The following is an 18,288-nucleotide window of genomic DNA, read 5'->3' as shown; positions in this document are numbered from 1 at the left end:
TAATTCTCTGGAATGGTTTAAGAACTAGGTATTATATTTTCCTTGAATGCAGGTAGGACCATGCAGGTAGTATGAATTCGGTTCCCAAACCTATGTGAAATTACAGATTATTAAAGGAGACTTTTGGGGATGCCTGGGTGGCTCAGTTGGTAAGCTGCTGCCTTCAGCTCAGGTCATGATTTCAGGGTCCTGGGATTGAGTCCCACATTGGGCTCTTTGCTCAGTGGGGAGCCTGCTCTTTCTGCCCCTGCCTGCCTCTCTGCCTGCTTGTGCTCCCCCACCCCCCGACAAATAAATAAATAAATAAATCTTTTTTAAAAGAATAAATAAAGGAGACTTTTGCTTTACATAAACCCAGAGTCAAGGCCAGGACAGACACATTTTTGCATGAAACTCCTTTCCAGGGCAGAATTATATTTAATTCACCCTTTCATTTTAGTTACGGTCCCTTTTGGTTTTTCTTGAGATCTTTAGTTCTAGGTCTAAGGCTTCCATGCCTGTTAAAACCCATTCTGTCATTTATCTGACATAGTAGGTAGGTACCCTTAGAGCAGTGGACAGTTAGTTTCAGCCTTGATTACTTCTCTGGATTCATGCTCCTCTTTTTAGTTTGCCCTCTGAGGATTTTCCTTACTTTTGTGGCAACCTCAACCATAAATTCAGAAGGATTAAAAAGTATTTTGTATCCAACATTTCTGTTAGAGTATTTTCACATGGTTTTTCTGCTCTAATAATTGACTAAACTTTTATTTTTTGATACGTGTTAGAGACAGACCATGGCACTCTAGGCATGGGAAACAATTCTTAGGGATTTATTTGTGGCCTCTCTCAGTATTGCCTAGATCTGGGTATGTTTGATTTAACATTTGACCTGAAACATGTTGAAATGATCCGTCAATAGAACAGACTTAAGTGATCTACATGTACTGAAGAGAACTGAATATTACATTTTCAAATTTCCTGATATTGCCAATAATGTCCTTTTGAGAGTATTTCATTTTAATAAAAATGGTGCAAGGTAATTTGCAAATGATTAAGGCATGTTGTAGAGAAATTGACTTTTCTTCTTCATCAGTGTGCTTTATTCAGGAACTTTTTTTTTCCAGTTTGCCAAGCATTGGACAGAATCAAATGGTCTGGAATCTAAATCATTAACTCCAGTATTATGCAGAGCATCTGCCAATAAGTTAAAGAACAAAGAGAATGTATATACGCCTAAGTCTGCTGTAAAGGATGATGACTGCTTTGTATTTCCTGAGCCGAAGACTCCAGTTAATAAGAACCAGTATAACAGAGAAATACTCTCCACGCCAAATCATTGCACTACACCCTCAAAAGGTATTTGTATGTGGACTAATCAGTGGTACAATACTTTAAATTCCATTCTGCTTACCATCTAAATAAACCTATAACAGGTCAGAAATGACTAGCATTGCTCTCAGGAATTTCTGCGTTTTTATCGTACGTTATTTGCATTGGTTGAAATGAAAGCATTTTAGTCAACTTCTAATTTTTCTTAAGTGATTTTTTTTTCTTTTTTACTTATATGGAGTTGAATTATAGCATCATAGAATATCAAAGCCAAAAGGCAAGTTGGAGCTCATCTCATCCACCTGCATTTTTCACAGTCGAAGAACCTGAGACTCAGAGGGGTGATTTGCCCAAGGTTATATATCCAGGTGTAGACTTTGCTTTCTCCTTTGCCCCCACTTATCATGGCTAAAGCTAAAGTCTCTGCTGAGTCCTTCTTACTCATGTGGATCTCCAGTTCTGGTATCTGATCCTGTCTGTGCCCCTATCCCAGCAGACAGGAGAGACCTGTGATGTCCTTCTAGATATCTAGATCTGTGTCCCGATATTACCTTTCCTCGTCAGCTCAGTCATGACCAATTATGTAAGCTGTTTCCTTTATGACACCTCAGTGTTTTCTTGCTCGCTTCATTTGAGCACATTCTATTTTGTTAATGTACCTCTTAAGACACAGTGCTTAGAACTGAGCACAGTTTCCTAGTACTGGGTCTCATATGGGTAAGACTGTGAGTGTCTTAATAAGAGTAGAAATTCTGTCTGCCATGTCCATTGCAGCATGGTATAGTATGTAGTAGGGGCCATGTTTATTGTCTGGCACATAGTAGGTGCCCAATTCCTGGTATATGATAGAACCATATCTGTTGAATGAAGGAATAAATAAATTAAAGCTTGAGAGGTTTTATTTACCATGTCTATGTCACTTTTTAAAATGACCCCTAAACATTTTTGGCCTTTTTTTCCAGCAATTGTGACATACTCTTTTTTTTTTTTTGAGAGAGAGAGAGAGAGAGAAAGTGAGTACATGTGTGAGTGGGGAGAGGCAGAGGGAGGAGAGAGAAAATTTCAAGCAGAGGGTGGGGTTTGATCTCATGACCCTGAGAACATGACCTGGGGTGAAATCAAGAGTCAGAGGCTTGGGACCCCTGGGTGGCTCAGTTGGTTAAGCAGCTGCCTTCGGCTCAGGTCATGATCCCAGCGTCCTGGGATCGAGTCCCACATCGGGCTCCTTGCTCGGCAGGGAGCCTGCTTCTCCCTCTGCCTCTGCCTCTGTCTGCCATTCTGTCTGCCTGTGCTCACTCTCTCCCTCTCTCTCTCTCTGATAAATAGATAAAATATTAAAAAAAAAAAAAAAAAGAGTCAGAGGCTTAACTTACTGAGCCACCTGGGAGCTCCTGATCTACTCTTGTTTTATGTTAAGAGCCTCACGAACCCAAATTCTGAAACACTGCCATGAGAACTGCTGCTAAATCACATCCCGTCATTGTGCTTTCAGTTTACTAGTGGGGCTGAGAGTCAGCTCCAGAGCTCTATTTCTTATAAAGATAGTATAATATTCTGTCAGAATATTTACTGTAAGTTCTATTATTATGTTAATGGCATTTTCTCATTCATCAACTCAAACAATACTTTCCCCAGAATTGTGAGGCTGGTTTGGTTTGATAACCTTTTGTGGCTGCTTGGGATTGTTATGAGGGCTTAGTGAGATAACATCTGGATATAGTGGGACCTTAGTAGGAGCATCTGTTGCATTTTTTCTTTTTTTTTAAAGATTTATTTATTTATTTGATAGAGAGAGAGATCACAAGTAGGCAGAGAGGCAGGCAGAGAGAGAAGAAGCAGGCTCCCTGCCAAGCAGAGAGCCCGATGCAGGGCTCGATCCCAAGACCCTGGGACCATGACCTGAGCCGAAGGCAGAGGCTTTAACCCACTGAGCCACCCAGGTGCCCCTGTTGCATTTTTTCTTAATGGGGTTGTTTCTCTTGGTATTTGTTTATTTTATTAAGAGAGAGTGCACATGCATGTGTGTGAATGTGTTGGGGGAAGGGGCAGAGGAAGGGAGAGAATCCTCAATAGATTTTCTGCTGAGCACGGAGCCCATCATGGGGCTCAATTCCAGGACCCCTAAATCATGACCTAAGCCAAAATCAAGTCGGCTGCCCAACCAACTGAGCCACCTAGGTGCCCCTGTGTTTTTTAACTATTTATGTAATTCTGAAGGTTTTGACATATGCATAGTTTGGAATTTTTAGTGTTAAAGTGTGATCAGTTTGTCTATCTTATCCCTGTGTGAAAAATGGTCTCGGTCAAAATGAATTATTGGCCATTTATCTTTATTTTATTTTTAAAGATTTTAATTATTCAAGAGAGTGAGAGCATGAACAGGGGGAAGGACAGAGGGAGAAGCAGATTCCCCACTAAGCAGGGAGCAGGGTGTGGGGCTTGATCCCAGGACCCTGGGATCATGACCCGTGCCCAAGGTAAACGCTTAACCCACTGAGCCACCCACGTAGCCCTGGTTATTTTTCTTTAAACATAAGAGCCACCTATAGAAGCTAGTGGCTAAAGCCCCGATTGATAGCTTACATTAGTGCTTTGCATTTGACTTTGACTCTGAGTCATTTCTGTTATTAGCAGTAATCACTTTACTGAATTTTGTACAATCCACTTAGTGACAATTTGTCAAAGAGTAACTGTGTATAGTAGTAGATACTCTTTGTGTACAAAGATGAAAACTCTTGGGGCGCCTGGGTGGCTCAGTGGGTTAAGCCGCTGCCTTCGGCTCAGGTCATGATCTCAGGGTCCTGGGATCGAGTCCCGCATTGGGCTCTCTGTTCAGCTGGGAGCCTGTTTCCTCCTCTCTCTCTGCCTGCCTCTCTGCCTACTTGTAATCTCTGTCTGTCAAATAAAATAAATAAAATCTTAAAAAAAAAAAAAAGATGAAAACTCTTTTCAGAGATACCCATGAGTGATCTTCTTTTCTTATTCTTGTGGAACCAGTGAAAACAGTGCTGAATAGTCATAAACAAAACCTCTAATGTCTTTTTAAAAACTCGATATCTTATACTTATTATAAAGTGTTATTACTTCTAAAGTGTATATAAGTTTTAGATCATGAACAAAAACTTAACTAATCACTGGTAGCCAAATTTATTAGTGCGAATTTGTCACAAGCTGGTTACAAACACCCTTGTAGAATCAAACACAAAATTCTCTAATAGGAATATAAAAATAACCAAAGCTCACAGCTGTTTAATAACTTTGTCAAGACTTCATAAGACTGTTCTCTTTGCCTAACAGGAGTTGAGTAGGACTAGGAATTGAATTAACACCTCTCTACTGTTTCACTTAAAAACATAAATTTGATCCTTGTATAAATACAGATTGACTTATTTATAGATGGGAAAATCAGTAGCCATAAAATTTTTGTGTATATGATCTATTCAAATTTATCATATAATATTTATAGTATAATTTTAAGCATGGCCTCAGTTTTGCAAAGAAGGAAAAGAGGAGCCACAGGTGCAAAGCAAAATGATATTGTTTTTGTTATAAATCACATGGAAACATTTCTTTAAATAATTAGAAACTTAATAGCTCTGGCCAAGTGTTTATAGTATTTCTGAATCACTGAATCAGTGATGTATGTGTTATTGAAAGAAGTTTTGAAACCATAATATGTCACCTACACATGGTTTGTGTTTCTTGTTTTTCTAATAGCCAGACACCAGTGCCTGAAAGAAACCCCAATTAAAACACCAGCAGATTCAGCAGGAATAGAGAAGTTAATGACAGGTGTCATTAGCCCTGAGAGGCGGTAAGTGTTCTGTTCTTTAGATTCTTTAATCTTCAGTATATGTAACTAGATTCTTTTTTTCATGTATGATAAACCTGATTAAGGTAACAAACCATTGCATAAATTATGCTGGAGACTATAGAAATGTCTAGCTGAATGACAGTGGTCTGTGGCCATTCCTGGCGCTGTTGCTGCTGCCTTCCTCATGGAAGACAAGGGTGGAATTCTGAAACTCCTCAGGAGTAAGACTAGCACTTCACCATATGGCAGGCTGGGAAGACAGTGGCCCTGGCCCTGGCCCCAGCCAGGTGGTACTTTTCTGAGGCCCATCTCTTCATACGCTTCTGCCGGCAGAATATAGACATCCACTGACAGCAGTTTCTCATAGTAAAGATACCAATGGATGATTCAGAGAAAACTCATTCCTCTTGTGGGGACAGCTCTGCAGCATTCATGACCCTTCCTTGTCTTTTATAGCTATTTTTTTTAAGGCACATCCATTTTGAGGACAATTGGGGAAATTAGACCATGAACTAGATATTAGATAGTACTATAGCATTATTATTAATTTTTTGATGTCCTGTTGGTATTTTGTTTATGTAGAAGAGGTCCTTATTCATTGGCTATGTGTGCTGAAGTGTTTCAGGGTGAAGTCTCAGGATATCTTCAGGCAGGTTACTTTCAGATTGGTCAGCAAAGATGCACATACATTTAATATATTTACTTATGTATATATGTAGAGAAAGCAAATGTGGCAAAATACTAACAATTGTTGAATCTACGAGTATATATGTGTGTTTGCTGTACTATTCACTCAACTTTTCTGTATATTGACTTTTAAAAAAAAGCTAGGGGAGAAATAGTTTTGTCAAGTGGCAGTTGGCCGAGGGGAGGAGTGATGACTGCATTTCCAGTGGGAGATGGCTTTTGTGCTTCCTGGAGAGTGAGCATGCTCGAGTGGGCTGTGAGGGCCCCCGCTGCCAGGACGCCCAGCTTTACTCATGGTTTTTTATTCTTAAGATGTCGCTCAGTGGAACTGGATCTCAACCAAGCACATGTAGAGGATACTCCAAAGAGAAAAGGAACCAAAGTGTTTGGGAGCCTTGAAAGGGGATTGGATAAGGTTATCACTGTGCTTACCAGGAGCAAAAGGAAGGGCTCTGCCAAAGACGGGCCAAGAAGACTAAAGGTAAGTGAACTGGAATTCTTTAATATGGTTTTCTGAAGCTGACTGCTAACTGGATTTTTTATTTTTAAATTTTTTTATTTCATGCATTTTGATGCAATGGGTTTTGAGAATGCAGAGGTTAATTATATATACTTGCTCCTTTCAAGGAGCAAATCACTGTAGTTAAAATACTCAGCAGTTAATCACAGAGGCAACATGGAGGTGGGGAAACACAGGGCATATATGAGGAATTGAGAGCTGCCTCGAGGATGGGGACTAGAGCTTAATTGTCATATCTCTGGCATGTGGGAAATTCCCTGACACATGGATACCTTTGTAGGCCTTCACAAAGTATTTGAATGCATAGGAAGTGAATTTGAACTTTGAGTGTGTTGTATGTGAAGAAAATAGCAGCAGACTGGGAAGGTAGGCCGAGAGGTCCGCACAGGCCCAAGAGGTTTAGACCTTATTTGATAGTCCTGTTATTCCTTAAAAGGCTTAATGTGTCAGTGCTGTGGACAATATGTTCAACTGGTAAAAGAAAGGAAAAAGAAGTTATTATGGATATAAAATACTTCTTTACTCTCTTGGATTCTCTCAGCATTCCTTCAGACATCTAATGAATTACATATTTGTTTGGGGGAAGTAAGAGGTAAAGGTATGAAAAGATACAGCCCATGTCAGTAAGGATCTCATAGAGTGGCAGTGAAGACAGGCAGGGATGGTGTTCTGTGCTGTGGTAAAAACATGTTCCAAGACGTGTGGGGCGTGAAGGAGGGTAGAGAAGATGGCACTGTTCCCTATGGTTTGGGAGTGGGTCTGTGTTTAGTTTTTGCACTGAGACTCTTTGGGGCAAATCTGGACAGGTTTGGGGAAGGAAAATGATGAGCTGTTGGGCAGAAGTGTGTTTCAGGGGAGAATATTTCTTTATGTCCTGTTTTAAAGTGGAAGAAGATAGGACTTCTCCATTAATATTTGTTGCCTTGTTGAACTTGTATAATGCACTGATAAGTTTTGCACATCTCTGTTCATTAAGTATAGTTTATCCTTTTGTTCTAAGATTTCTCTAGATGGAGACAGTTCTGAAATATTTTAAATCCTGACATTGGGATTAAGAAAACCATAGTGTCATTTCCCTGAAAAACAGATGAAATTAAGGAAACATGCCCAATCATATACATTATTGAGAGGCCAAGTGGTTTTCAGATACTGATGGATAATATGCTGAAAGTGTTCACCTGTGTAAATTGTTTGGAACCTGAATGCATTTTCCAATAAGAACTGCTGTGTTAGTTGACTTTCCAGGTATTCTCTAATACTTCCAAGATATAGTTTGGGAATGAGAAGACCTGAGTTCTAGCCTCAGCTTTGTACTGTGTAGCTTGGATAAGCCATTTTATGCTTGACTGCTTCAGTTTTCTTATTTGTAAAAATTGGAGATCATCTCTACCCCAGCAACTTCACAGAGCTGGGATGTGTAAACAAAGCTGTCTCTGTGAGATGCACATGAAATGTTCTATTTTATCAGGTGTTCCAGTGTTGAGTAGCATTGTTTCTATCCATGTTGAACATTTTAACCCCAATGGAGCAGAAACACAGTCCTAATTAGCACACACCTAACATTGGAAACTTGACCTTACTTTGGATCTTTAACCCTTTATAATGCTTTAAGTTTTGCAAGGAGCTTTGTCAAGGAAATTAGTTTCATTTTTTTTCCCTCCCTACTTCTTATATTAAAAGATTATAAATTTACAGAAAATCTAAAAGGATGGTACAAAGAACACCTTACATTGTTAAGATAGCAAATCATGTAGTTAAGCCCTCTTGTAGGAAGCCATCTGTAAAAATCTGAAACTTAAACAAATTAGGGTTAATTCTTTTTTTTTTTAAATTTATGTATTTGACAAAGATCACAGGTAGGCAGAGAGGCAGGCAGAGAGAGAAGGGGAAGCAGGCTCCCTGCTGAGCAGAGAGCCCGATGTGGGGCTCGATCCCAGGACCCTGGGATCATGACCCGAGCCTAAGGCAGAGGCTTTAACCCACTGAGCCACCCAGGCGCCCCGGGTTAATTCTTTATTTTACAAAAGGTATCACTAAAATTGTGATTTGAAAGTGTTCTGCTTATTTTCTTGACAAAGCCAATTTAGTTTGGTGAAATAGCCCTGGATGGGAACCTAGCAGACAAAAGGTCCTGCATTAGCTTTCATAACCTGAAACTGGGTTCCTAAACTCCGGTCATTTAACTCACCTTCATAGTGGCATATCATCTGCCCTGTTATTTATCTGGCATTTTCTTTATATTGACTCTTTAAAAGAAAACCCAAATTTACAGAGGTATAATTGACATAAGTAAACTGTACTTACTAAAAATGCATGATTCGGGGCACCTGATTGGCTCAGTGGGTTAAGGCCTCTGCCTTCGGCTCAGGTCATGATCTCAGGGTCCTGGGATGGAGCCTTGCATCAGGCTCTCTGCTCAGCCGGGAGCCTGCTTTCTGCTCTCTCTGCCTGCTTCTCTGCCTACTTGTGATCTCTGTCTGTCAAATAAATAAATAAAATCTTTAAAAAAAATTAAAAAAAAATGCATGATTAATATACTTTGGCATTATATAATATAAACACCTGTGAAATTAATACCACAATTAAGATGGCTAACTTTTTAAAAACTTGAGTTTATTTTTTTTATTGTTTTTAAAAGATTTATTTATTGTAAGGAGAAAACGTGTGTGTGAATTTGGGAAGCACAGGGAGAGAGAAAAGAGAGAATTTTCAAGCAAATTCCCCGCTGAGTGCATAAGAGCATGACCTGAGCCAAAATCAAGATTTGATGCTCAACCGACTGAGCCACTCAGGCGCCCCTTGAATTTATTTTTAAAGAAACTATATATTATTAGTTTTTGCTAATTATGTTTTTCCAAATCAGATTAGAACTAATATGTAAATACTAAAATAAAACTATAGTTGACCCTTTGAACAACATGGGTTTGAACTGTGTGAGTCACTTATATGTATATTTTTTTCAACAAATATATTGGGCAGATTTGGTGGGGGATTTGCAACAATTTGGAAAAACTCAGAAACCACATAGCCTAGAAATATCAAAAAAATTAAGAAACAGTTATGTCATGAATGCACAAGATATATGTAGATATTAGTCTATTTTATTTAAAAACATAAGATATAAACATATATTATAAAAAGTTAAAATTTATCAAAACTTATGCACACAAACATACTGTATATGGCGCCATTCACAGTTGAGAGAAATGTGAACAAACTTAAAGGTGCAGTATTAAATCATAACTGCATAAAATCAACCATAATACATGTCGTACTACTATAATGATTTCATAGCTACCTTCTGTTGCTCTTGCGGTGAGCTTGTGTAGCAAGTATCTGCTTAAAAATGTTGTGTGATGTGGGGTGCCTGGGTGGCTCAGTGGGTTAAATGTCCATCTCTTGATTTCAGCTTCGGTCATGATCTCGGGGTCCTGGGATTGAGCCCTGCATTGGGCTCCCTGCTCAGGTGGAGTCTGATTGTCCTCTGCCTCTCACCCTGCTCATGCTCTCTCTCAGATAAATAATAATAATAATAAACTTAAAAAAGAAAAGATAAAGTTAAATAAAATACCATGAAAAACACTGTGTGATGCTAATCATTTCCATGTGAGCAGTTCATTTCTTCAGTAAATTGCGTATTACAGTAAAAAATGATCGCTGGCTGTTCCTGCATATTCTTTCATCATTTTAGGGCAATGCCTTAAACCTTGAATAATGCTAGGGGACCCATAGGAAGTGCCACTAGTGATGCTAGAAGTACCCCCAAGAAGCACAGAAAAGTCATGACATTACAAGAAAAAGTTGAATTGCTTGATATATACCATAGATTGAGGTCTGCAGCTATGGCCACCCATCATTTCAAGATAAATAAATCCAGTAAAAGGACCATTGTTTAAAAAAAAATGGTAGGGGGGGATTTGTGAAGCCTTGCTGCAGTTATGCCAACAGGCACAAAAACCTTGCACTTTTTGCAAAATGCTGTTTTTTAAAATCTCATGTTGAAAATGCAGCTTTTATGTGGGTGCAGGATTGAAAGGCAGATAAAAAGGAGTACCTATAAACTTTAATATGATTTGAGAAAAGATGAAGTCATGTTGTGAGAACTTAAAGCAAAAGGAAGGTGAAGTATCTAAAGTTGGAGAATTTAATGCTAGCAAAGGATGGTTTGATAATTTTAGAAAGAGGTTTGGTTTAAGAAAGTTCAAGGTCACAGGAAAAACAACTTCTGACTAAGAAGCAGTAGATAATGGTTCCCAGATGTCATTAAGAAAATCATTGAGGAAAAAGGATATCTTCCTGAGCAGGTTGTTTTTTTTGTTTTTGTTTTTGAACAGGTTTTTAATGCAGACAAAAATACCCTATTCTGGGGGTGGGGAGAGTGCCACAAAAGACATTTATTAGTAAAAAATGAGAAGGAGCACCAACATTTAAGGCAGGGAGGGATGGTCTAACTCTGTTGTTTCATGCAGTACAGTCGGGGTTATGACTAGCACTGCCCTTGTTTATATAGCTGCTAGCTCCTAAGTCTTGAAGGGAAAACATGCCCACCAGCTGCCAGTCTTTTGTTTGTACAAGAAGGTCTAGACGAGAACCCTTTTTCTGGATTGATTCTATCAATGCTTTGTCCCTGAAGTCAAGAAGTACCTTGCCTGTAAAGGATTACCTATTAAAGTTCTTTTGATATTGGGCAAAGCTGCTGGGTCACCCAGAACCCCCTGAGTTCAACACTGAAGTGTCAAAGTGGTCTGCTTGTCCCCAAACATAATGTCTCTAATTCAGCCTCAAGAAAAGGGGGTCATAAGGACCTTTAAGGCTCATTACACCCAGTACTCTGTGGAAAGGATTGTCAGTGTTATGGAAGAGAACATCATTCAAAGTCTAGAAGGATTACATCATTGAAGATGCCATTGTTGTAACAGAAAAAGTCATGAAAGCCATCAAGCCGGAAACGATGAATTTCTGTTGGAGAAAACTGTCCACATGTTGTACATGACTTCACAGGATTTATGACAGAGCCAAGCAAGAAAATCATGAAGGAGTTCGTAGATATGGCAAAAAAAAAAAAAAGAAAAAAAAAGAAAAAAAAAAAAGGTGTGTTTGGGAGGGTTTCAAGATATGGGTCTTGGAGAAATTCAAGAACCAATAGACACCACACCCGAAGAATGAGCAGAAGATGAATTGATGGAGATAAGTGCTTCTGAAACAGTGACAGATAATGAGGAAGAAGACATAGAAGAAGCAGTACCAGAAAGCACATTGACATTAGACGGTCTGGCTGAAAGGTTTCCATTATTCAGGACTGCTTTTGATTCCTTTTATGACATGGATCCTTTTATGATATGAGCACTGAAACTAAAGCAAACAGCAGAAGGAGGATTGGTACCGTACAGAAACATTTTCAATGAAATGAAAAAGCATAAAGTCAGACAGAAATTACGATGTACTTCCATAAAGTTTCACCAAGTGTGCCTGCCCCTCCTGCCTCCCCTTCTACGTCTTCCACCTCTGCCACCCCTGAGACAGCAAGACCAACCCTTCCTCTTCCTCCTCCTTCTCAGCCTGCTCAACATGAAGATGAGGATGAAGGCCTTTATGCTGATCCATTTTCACTTAATGAACAGTAAACCATCATCATGCCATACAGTTAGTAAACTTATCATGCGTATGTGTGTCTTTGTGTGAGTATCTCATAGCAGTACAAGAATCATATGAGACATTTTTGTGTCATCATCATTTGCCCAAGTATTCATTGTATAGAACATTGTGTGCAGGACTCACAGAAGTGGATTGTCTGTCTTTACTTAGACATAAGGTGAGTGGTATTTACTATAAAATTAATAATGTGTTAGTTTTCTTACTGTTCTATAACTTTGCTTTCAAAGAATTATGTTACTGTACAATATGCTTCTCTTGTGATTGGAGAAACTGCGTCTCAGCCTATCAGTACCAGCAAGTGGTTTTTAAAAGTGTTTCTAATACTGTATTATGAGTATGAATGTATTACTGTATCCCATAAAAATTGTATAATCATTTGTTCATTAGTGTATGGGCTAAGCTACTGTGAAGCGATCATGTTGATTACACTAGGCTATCACGAAGCAATCCAATTGCTGCTTCCTTGTTCTCAGTGCGTGAATCACTACACCTGTAAATAAATACAACTTTCTTTTTCACATTATCTTTTCATTTTTGATATCTAGTATCAGTAATACATGTAATATCTATAGTGTTTTGTGTCATGTAAGACTATTGATGTAGGTTTCTAACAGATGATTCATCTTGTAAACAATGTAAACTTACAGTATTGATAAATACAGTACAGTACTGTAAAAATATTTTCTCTCCTTAGTATTTTCTTACTAACATTTTCATTTCTCTAGATTTCTTTATCATTGCTTTAATATATATATATATATATATATATATATATATATATATATAGGGGTGCCTGCGTGGCTCAATTGGTTAAGTGTCTAACTCTTGATTTTGGCTCAGGTCATGATCTCAGGGTTGTAAGATCAAGCCCCGTGTCAGGCTTCATGCTGCACCTGCCAGGGTTTCTCTCTCTCTCTCCCTCTGCCCTTCTCCCCCTAAGCCCCTGCTCACATGCTCTATCTCTCTCTAGAAAACAAAAACAAAATAACAAAAAAAAATACATATACAGAAATATGTGTTAATTGACTACTACATATCTGTAAGGCTTTCGGTCAACAAAATGCTATTAAGTTTTGGGGGAGTCTAAAGTTATATGTCAATTTTTTACTTTGTAGGGGGTCAGTGTCCCTAACCCCTGTGTTGTTCAAGGGTCAACTGTATATTCAAACAACGTTTCCTAGGGCATTTGTTTCATTTCTGACAGTTTACATTTTAGGACTGTTACTATCTCTAGCATAGCATGGGAAGAGAGAAACAAGTGAAGTCAAATAGACATGTTAATTATTATTTATGCATTTCTTTAAAATGATTGGTAGGAGAGGAGGATGAAAGGTTAAAAAGGATGATACGGATGTAGTTACAAGTGAACATGATTTCTCCAAGCTCTTCAGTGCCATCTTACTTTAGCTTATTACCAAGAGTTGGTTGTAAATTGTTTCTGTATTTCTCTGGAATGTTTCCCTTTGAACTGGTACTATAATGAGTTTGGGATCTTTCAGTTAGGCAGGATGGTCTTTGTGTTGATGTAAAGATTTACTTCTTACCCCTTGTTTTTCTTTTTTAAGCTTCACTATAATGTGACTACAACCCGATTAGTGAATCCAGATCAACTCTTGAATGAAATAATGTCTATTCTTCCTAAGAAGCACGTTGACTTTGTACAAAAGGGGTAAGAAGCACTCTTAGAGGCTGTTGCATTTATTGCTTGCTGTCTATTGAACTTTGAGAAGACATGTATTGATTCTTCTCTTCTCTTTTTTAAAAAATATTTCTCCCACCTCGTTTTCATCAATAAAGCTTTTATGCTAGTGTCATTGTTCATAATTTAGTCTCGGTGTTATATGAGCTAGTGCCGTATTGTCACCACTTTCAAAATAGGACTCTTCGGAATAGGAATAGACTTTTCCAAGTAGGAAAAATCCGAACTTCTTCCAGTTTTCTTTTCAGTCCTCTATTTTCCTCTGGTGTTCTGCTTTTTAATAATATTTATAAACTGCAATCTAAATTTAGAGACACCTCAAACCAATTAGGGATTTATATGGAACCCTTTCCTTTATGGCTTGCTGTTGGATAGGACTGGGTTTTTAGCACTTTATTAAATTATTTCACCTGAACTCTCTTCCATTGTTGAATGAGCTGCCAGCAAAGCCTCTGTGGCTGTGATCTCATGGTCTGAATGGCCAGACCTCTTCTCATTACCTAAGGTGTTCATATTTCTTTCTTTTTTTTTTTTTTAAGATTTTTATTTATTTGACAGACAGATCACAAGTAGGCAGAGAGGCAGGCAGAGAGAGAGAGAGAGAGAGAGAGGAGGAGGCAGGTTCCCTGCCGAGCAGAGAGCCTGATATGAGGCTCGATCCCAGGACCCTGGGATCATGACCTGAGCTGAAGGCAGAGGCTTTAACCACTGAGCCACCCAGGCGCCCCGGTGTTCATATTTCTAAGCATTTCCAGTTATGTCTCTAAAATTTCATTATTGAGGCAGATAAAAAGAGCCACTAATAGATGTAACAAAATATTTAACTAGAATATTCAATGTAGAGTAAGATTTTAAGAAACAATCTTTTGCAAAATAATTTTATTTTTCATTGTCTGTAAATGTTGGCAAGCATTCCTCACCTGAACCCTTGCTTTCTTCTTTAGGTATGATCAGAACAAACATAACTCACTCTTGCTTCATGCTTGGGCTGTATCGATGGTTCCAGAATCTCTAGCCAAATCTATATGAGAAAGCTTTCAATAATCTTTCCTTCAGCATATGATCTCTCTTTTCTATCACCAACTAGCTGTTAACCAATAATTTATTCTTCTGACTTCCTGATCAACTGCAAAGTCTCCACTTTGATCCTTTTTTTCCTTTTTAACTTTTCTGTTTGTTTTAAACTACTTTGTGAAAAAGCAGAACAATGAAAGCTGTTTTTTAGTGGTGTGATGTTACTAATCTCGACTGTATTCCATTATGATCTTTTACCAAACCAGAAGAATTGGTTTTTCTCTTCCATGGACTGAATTGTTCTCCACTTCATGTTCCCATAAGGAACCTTAACTATAGGGTACTCCTTTTGGCATTTCTGATAATGACTGCTCATTTTTAAGAGATCAAGACCCCAAACACAGATCCAAATTAGTCAGAAAAAGGATGATATTTTGTGAAACCTCATAACAGATACAAGTAATTTCTCCACACTTCTGTGGAACCCTGCCTAATCATCTGCCCCTAAATGTTTAGGGAACTGAAATTTAAAATAGATCCTATTGCTAATTATTTATTGGAGATTAGTAAGACAAACTAAAATATGCAAACAAATTAAAAAATTCACATGAATTCAATTTATCTAACTTTGCAGGAACATACCTATTTCTTAAGACATGTTTAAGTCTTCATTTGGACTGGACCCTTCCATCATCAGAGCTGTTATGTTGCAGTTCTAGTTACATTCACCATGTGTTTCAACCATGGGAATGTACTGTCTCCATGGGCTTTCTGTTATAACTCTGCCATAAAGTGTAACCATCCTAACCTCTTATTACTATTAGAAAAACCTCAAAAACATATGCCCTTTTGACAGGTTGGTAGCTTCAGCTTTATTTATATGAAAGACAGAATTTTCTGATGAGGTGCACACACACAAAAAACTCTTAATCTTCCCTGCACTTTCCTTTGTTGTGAACATTGTGGAAATGGCCTAATGCTCACAGCTTGAAAGAGATACGTAAAGAAAACCAGAAGATCTCTTGAGCATGAATGGCATGGGCGGCTCCAAAGGAAGGGCTTTTCTTTGGACAAGGGAAAATTCTGATAAAGCCTTTCATCTTTATCCTTTCCTAAGATCCTAGTTCAACTTCTGGGAAAACACCAGTCATGCTCCATGACTAAGGTATAGCTAAATCATTTGGAAAGTCTAAGCAGTAATAGATTGCTTAATGTGAAATAATGGTTCATTTTCACCACTGGCCTCCTGGAGGCTTAGAAATCTTATATTCTACAGAATATTCATGGTGTTCCTACTAACTGGTTTCTTATCTTGTTTTTCGTAGCTATACACTGAAGTGTCAAACACAGTCAGATTTTGGTAAAGTGACAATGCAGTTTGAACTAGAAGTGTGCCAGCTTCAAAAACCCGATGTGGTGGGTATCAGGAGGCAGCGGCTTAAGGGTGATGCCTGGGTTTACAAGAGATTAGTGGAAGACATACTGTCGAGCTGCAAGGTATAATTGCTGGCTGGGTCCCCCCTCTGCTGAATGAATATGGGTGTGGTACAGCCTATGTGGAGACTGGTATGACTGGTTTTATCTTTAAAGTTCTTTGGAACTACAGACTTGTTTCTCAAGAGCTGTGTTAAGGACCAGTATCTTTTTGTTCTTAAACAAAAGATATTTTGCCAATGAATCTAAGGCATGCGCATCTATCATTATCTATTACTGTCTTTTTTAATCATGTGGCCTTGTATATTAATAACTGTTGACTTTCCTAGATTCACTTCCATATGTGAATGTAAGCTCTTAACTATGTCTCCTTTTAAATGTGTAATTTCTTTTTGAAATAAAATCATTTGTGAATATAGCAGGCTTCTCCTCTTCTTTGTATTTGATTTTGATCCAAACAAAACCTCAAATGGCTTCCTGACTATTAAGTGGAGACTATTTGGAGATGTTTTATCTGTTATCAAATATGCCTTGGGCAGAAAAACAGATAAGAATTCATTTGCATAATTTTTTCCTGTCTCTGATTTAAGTAGGATTTATTGAGATCGTTAACTAAGTCACAGCTGTGGTTACCAGAGTTAAACAGCACATTTAATATGTTGAATAAAAGACTATTGACTTCAGTAAGTGTGTTCGGTCAACAATGATAAGTATCTGAACTATGAACCCCCATGAAATGTTACTTTATGGTAATTTTCCTTAAGTCTCAATGTTGGCCCAGAATTTGTATTTTTATTTCATTTTATTGGTCTCTAAAGGCTAGCACTCAAGTTTTATTTGTATGGATTTTACCAATTAAACTAGTTGGAGAAAAATAGCACTACCTCTAGTCAGTAGTGAGAGGAGTATTTTGTCACTCATTTATTCAGTAAACATTTACTGAGTGCTTACAAACATTAGGCTCGGGCTGAAGATGGTATTTTCTAGTTAACTCAAGGAGCTCAGAATCTATTAGGGGCAGATGCAAAAATTAGTGTTTATAGTATAGAGGGGATGACCAACTTCCGAGGGTTAAGGGATGATTTCTTGGAGGAAATAATATTCTTAAAGGATATATAGTTGTTGTTCAGAAAGAGAAGAGGGAATATAACATTCTTGGCAGCAAGAAGAGTATATGCAAAGGCACGGAACTATAAAATGGCATACCTTATTTAGGGTGGAGGCAGTGTTGGGTCCATGGTCCAAGGGGTGAGACTGATTCAAAGCGAAGGTCAAGCAAAGCTTTATTTTGCGCCAAGCATCAAGAACCAAACCGACCGGCCATAGCCATCTCTTGCAAAGAGGTGACCTCTCTCTGCCTTACAGACTAGCTTTTAAGGGCAAAGGCCATGTGGTTGGGCCTGGCCACGCACAGGTGACCAATGAGATTGTAACACAGAGAAAGCTACACAGTCCTGCTAGGTCACACATCAGTGACCAAATGAATTACAATTTACCCTATAGTAGATATTTGAACTAGCCTATCACCTTGGTCAGAATTGGCGCCCAAAGGGCGGGGCTCATACTACTTGGTAGCTAGGGAGACAGTATGCGCCCCCACCAATTGGATAGCTCCACCTGGCCTGACCCATCCTTGTATTTGGGCTTTGTTACCTGGGACTGGTTTCCCGGTCATGTTTTGTTTTGTTTTTTAAAGATTTTATTTATTTGACAGACAGATCACAAGTAGATAGAGAGGCAGGCGGGGGTGGGGGGGGACAGACTTCCTGCTGAGCAGAGAGCCCGATTGGGGGCTCGATTCCAGGACCCTGAGATCATGACCTGAGCTGAAGGCAGAGGCTTAACCCACTGAGCCACCCAGGCGCCCCCGGGACTTGTTTTTAAGTAAGTTCCCTGAAGGGGTTGGGGGCAGGGTCAGGATGGAGCTGTTCTGGCTAAATAGGCTCTTACTGCAGAAGGTGGTGCAAAGAGGAAATAGCCAGAGTTGAGGGTAAAACATTTAGCTGGAAATAAGGGACAGAAGAACTGGGAGGAAATCGAATGTTCCACTAAACTGTTTTGGCAAAGGGAAGCTGTCAGAGGGTTTAAAAATTTTTTAGAACAGCTTAGTGAAATATAATAAACATACCATAAAAATTCACCTCTTTAAAATGT

At 38.6% G+C, this 18,288-nt stretch overlaps 1 protein-coding gene across 3 annotated transcripts in view; it reads left to right on the top strand.

Annotated features, from left to right (window-relative positions):
* Window positions 1-16,511, top strand: part of MELK (maternal embryonic leucine zipper kinase) — a 100,072-nt gene extending 83,561 nt beyond the window's left edge. For all 3 annotated transcript variants that reach the window (XM_044265347.1, XM_044265348.1, XM_044265345.1), the window contains 5 exons: window positions 1,107-1,338; window positions 5,029-5,125; window positions 6,125-6,293; window positions 13,553-13,656; window positions 16,026-16,511. In XM_044265347.1, the coding sequence (XP_044121282.1) occupies window positions 1,107-1,338; window positions 5,029-5,125; window positions 6,125-6,293; window positions 13,553-13,656; window positions 16,026-16,203 (780 nt within the window). In that variant the 3' untranslated portion in view covers window positions 16,204-16,511. The remainder of the gene's footprint in view (window positions 1-1,106; window positions 1,339-5,028; window positions 5,126-6,124; window positions 6,294-13,552; window positions 13,657-16,025) is intronic.
* The last annotated feature ends 1,777 nt before the right edge of the window (window positions 16,512-18,288 follow it).

This window comes from Neovison vison, chromosome 9 (genome assembly GCF_020171115.1).
Source record: "Neovison vison isolate M4711 chromosome 9, ASM_NN_V1, whole genome shotgun sequence".
Lineage (NCBI taxonomy): Eukaryota > Metazoa > Chordata > Mammalia > Carnivora > Mustelidae > Neogale > Neogale vison.
The sequence above is the reverse complement of the archived record's forward strand: the minus strand, read 5'-3'. Positions and strand labels throughout refer to the sequence as shown.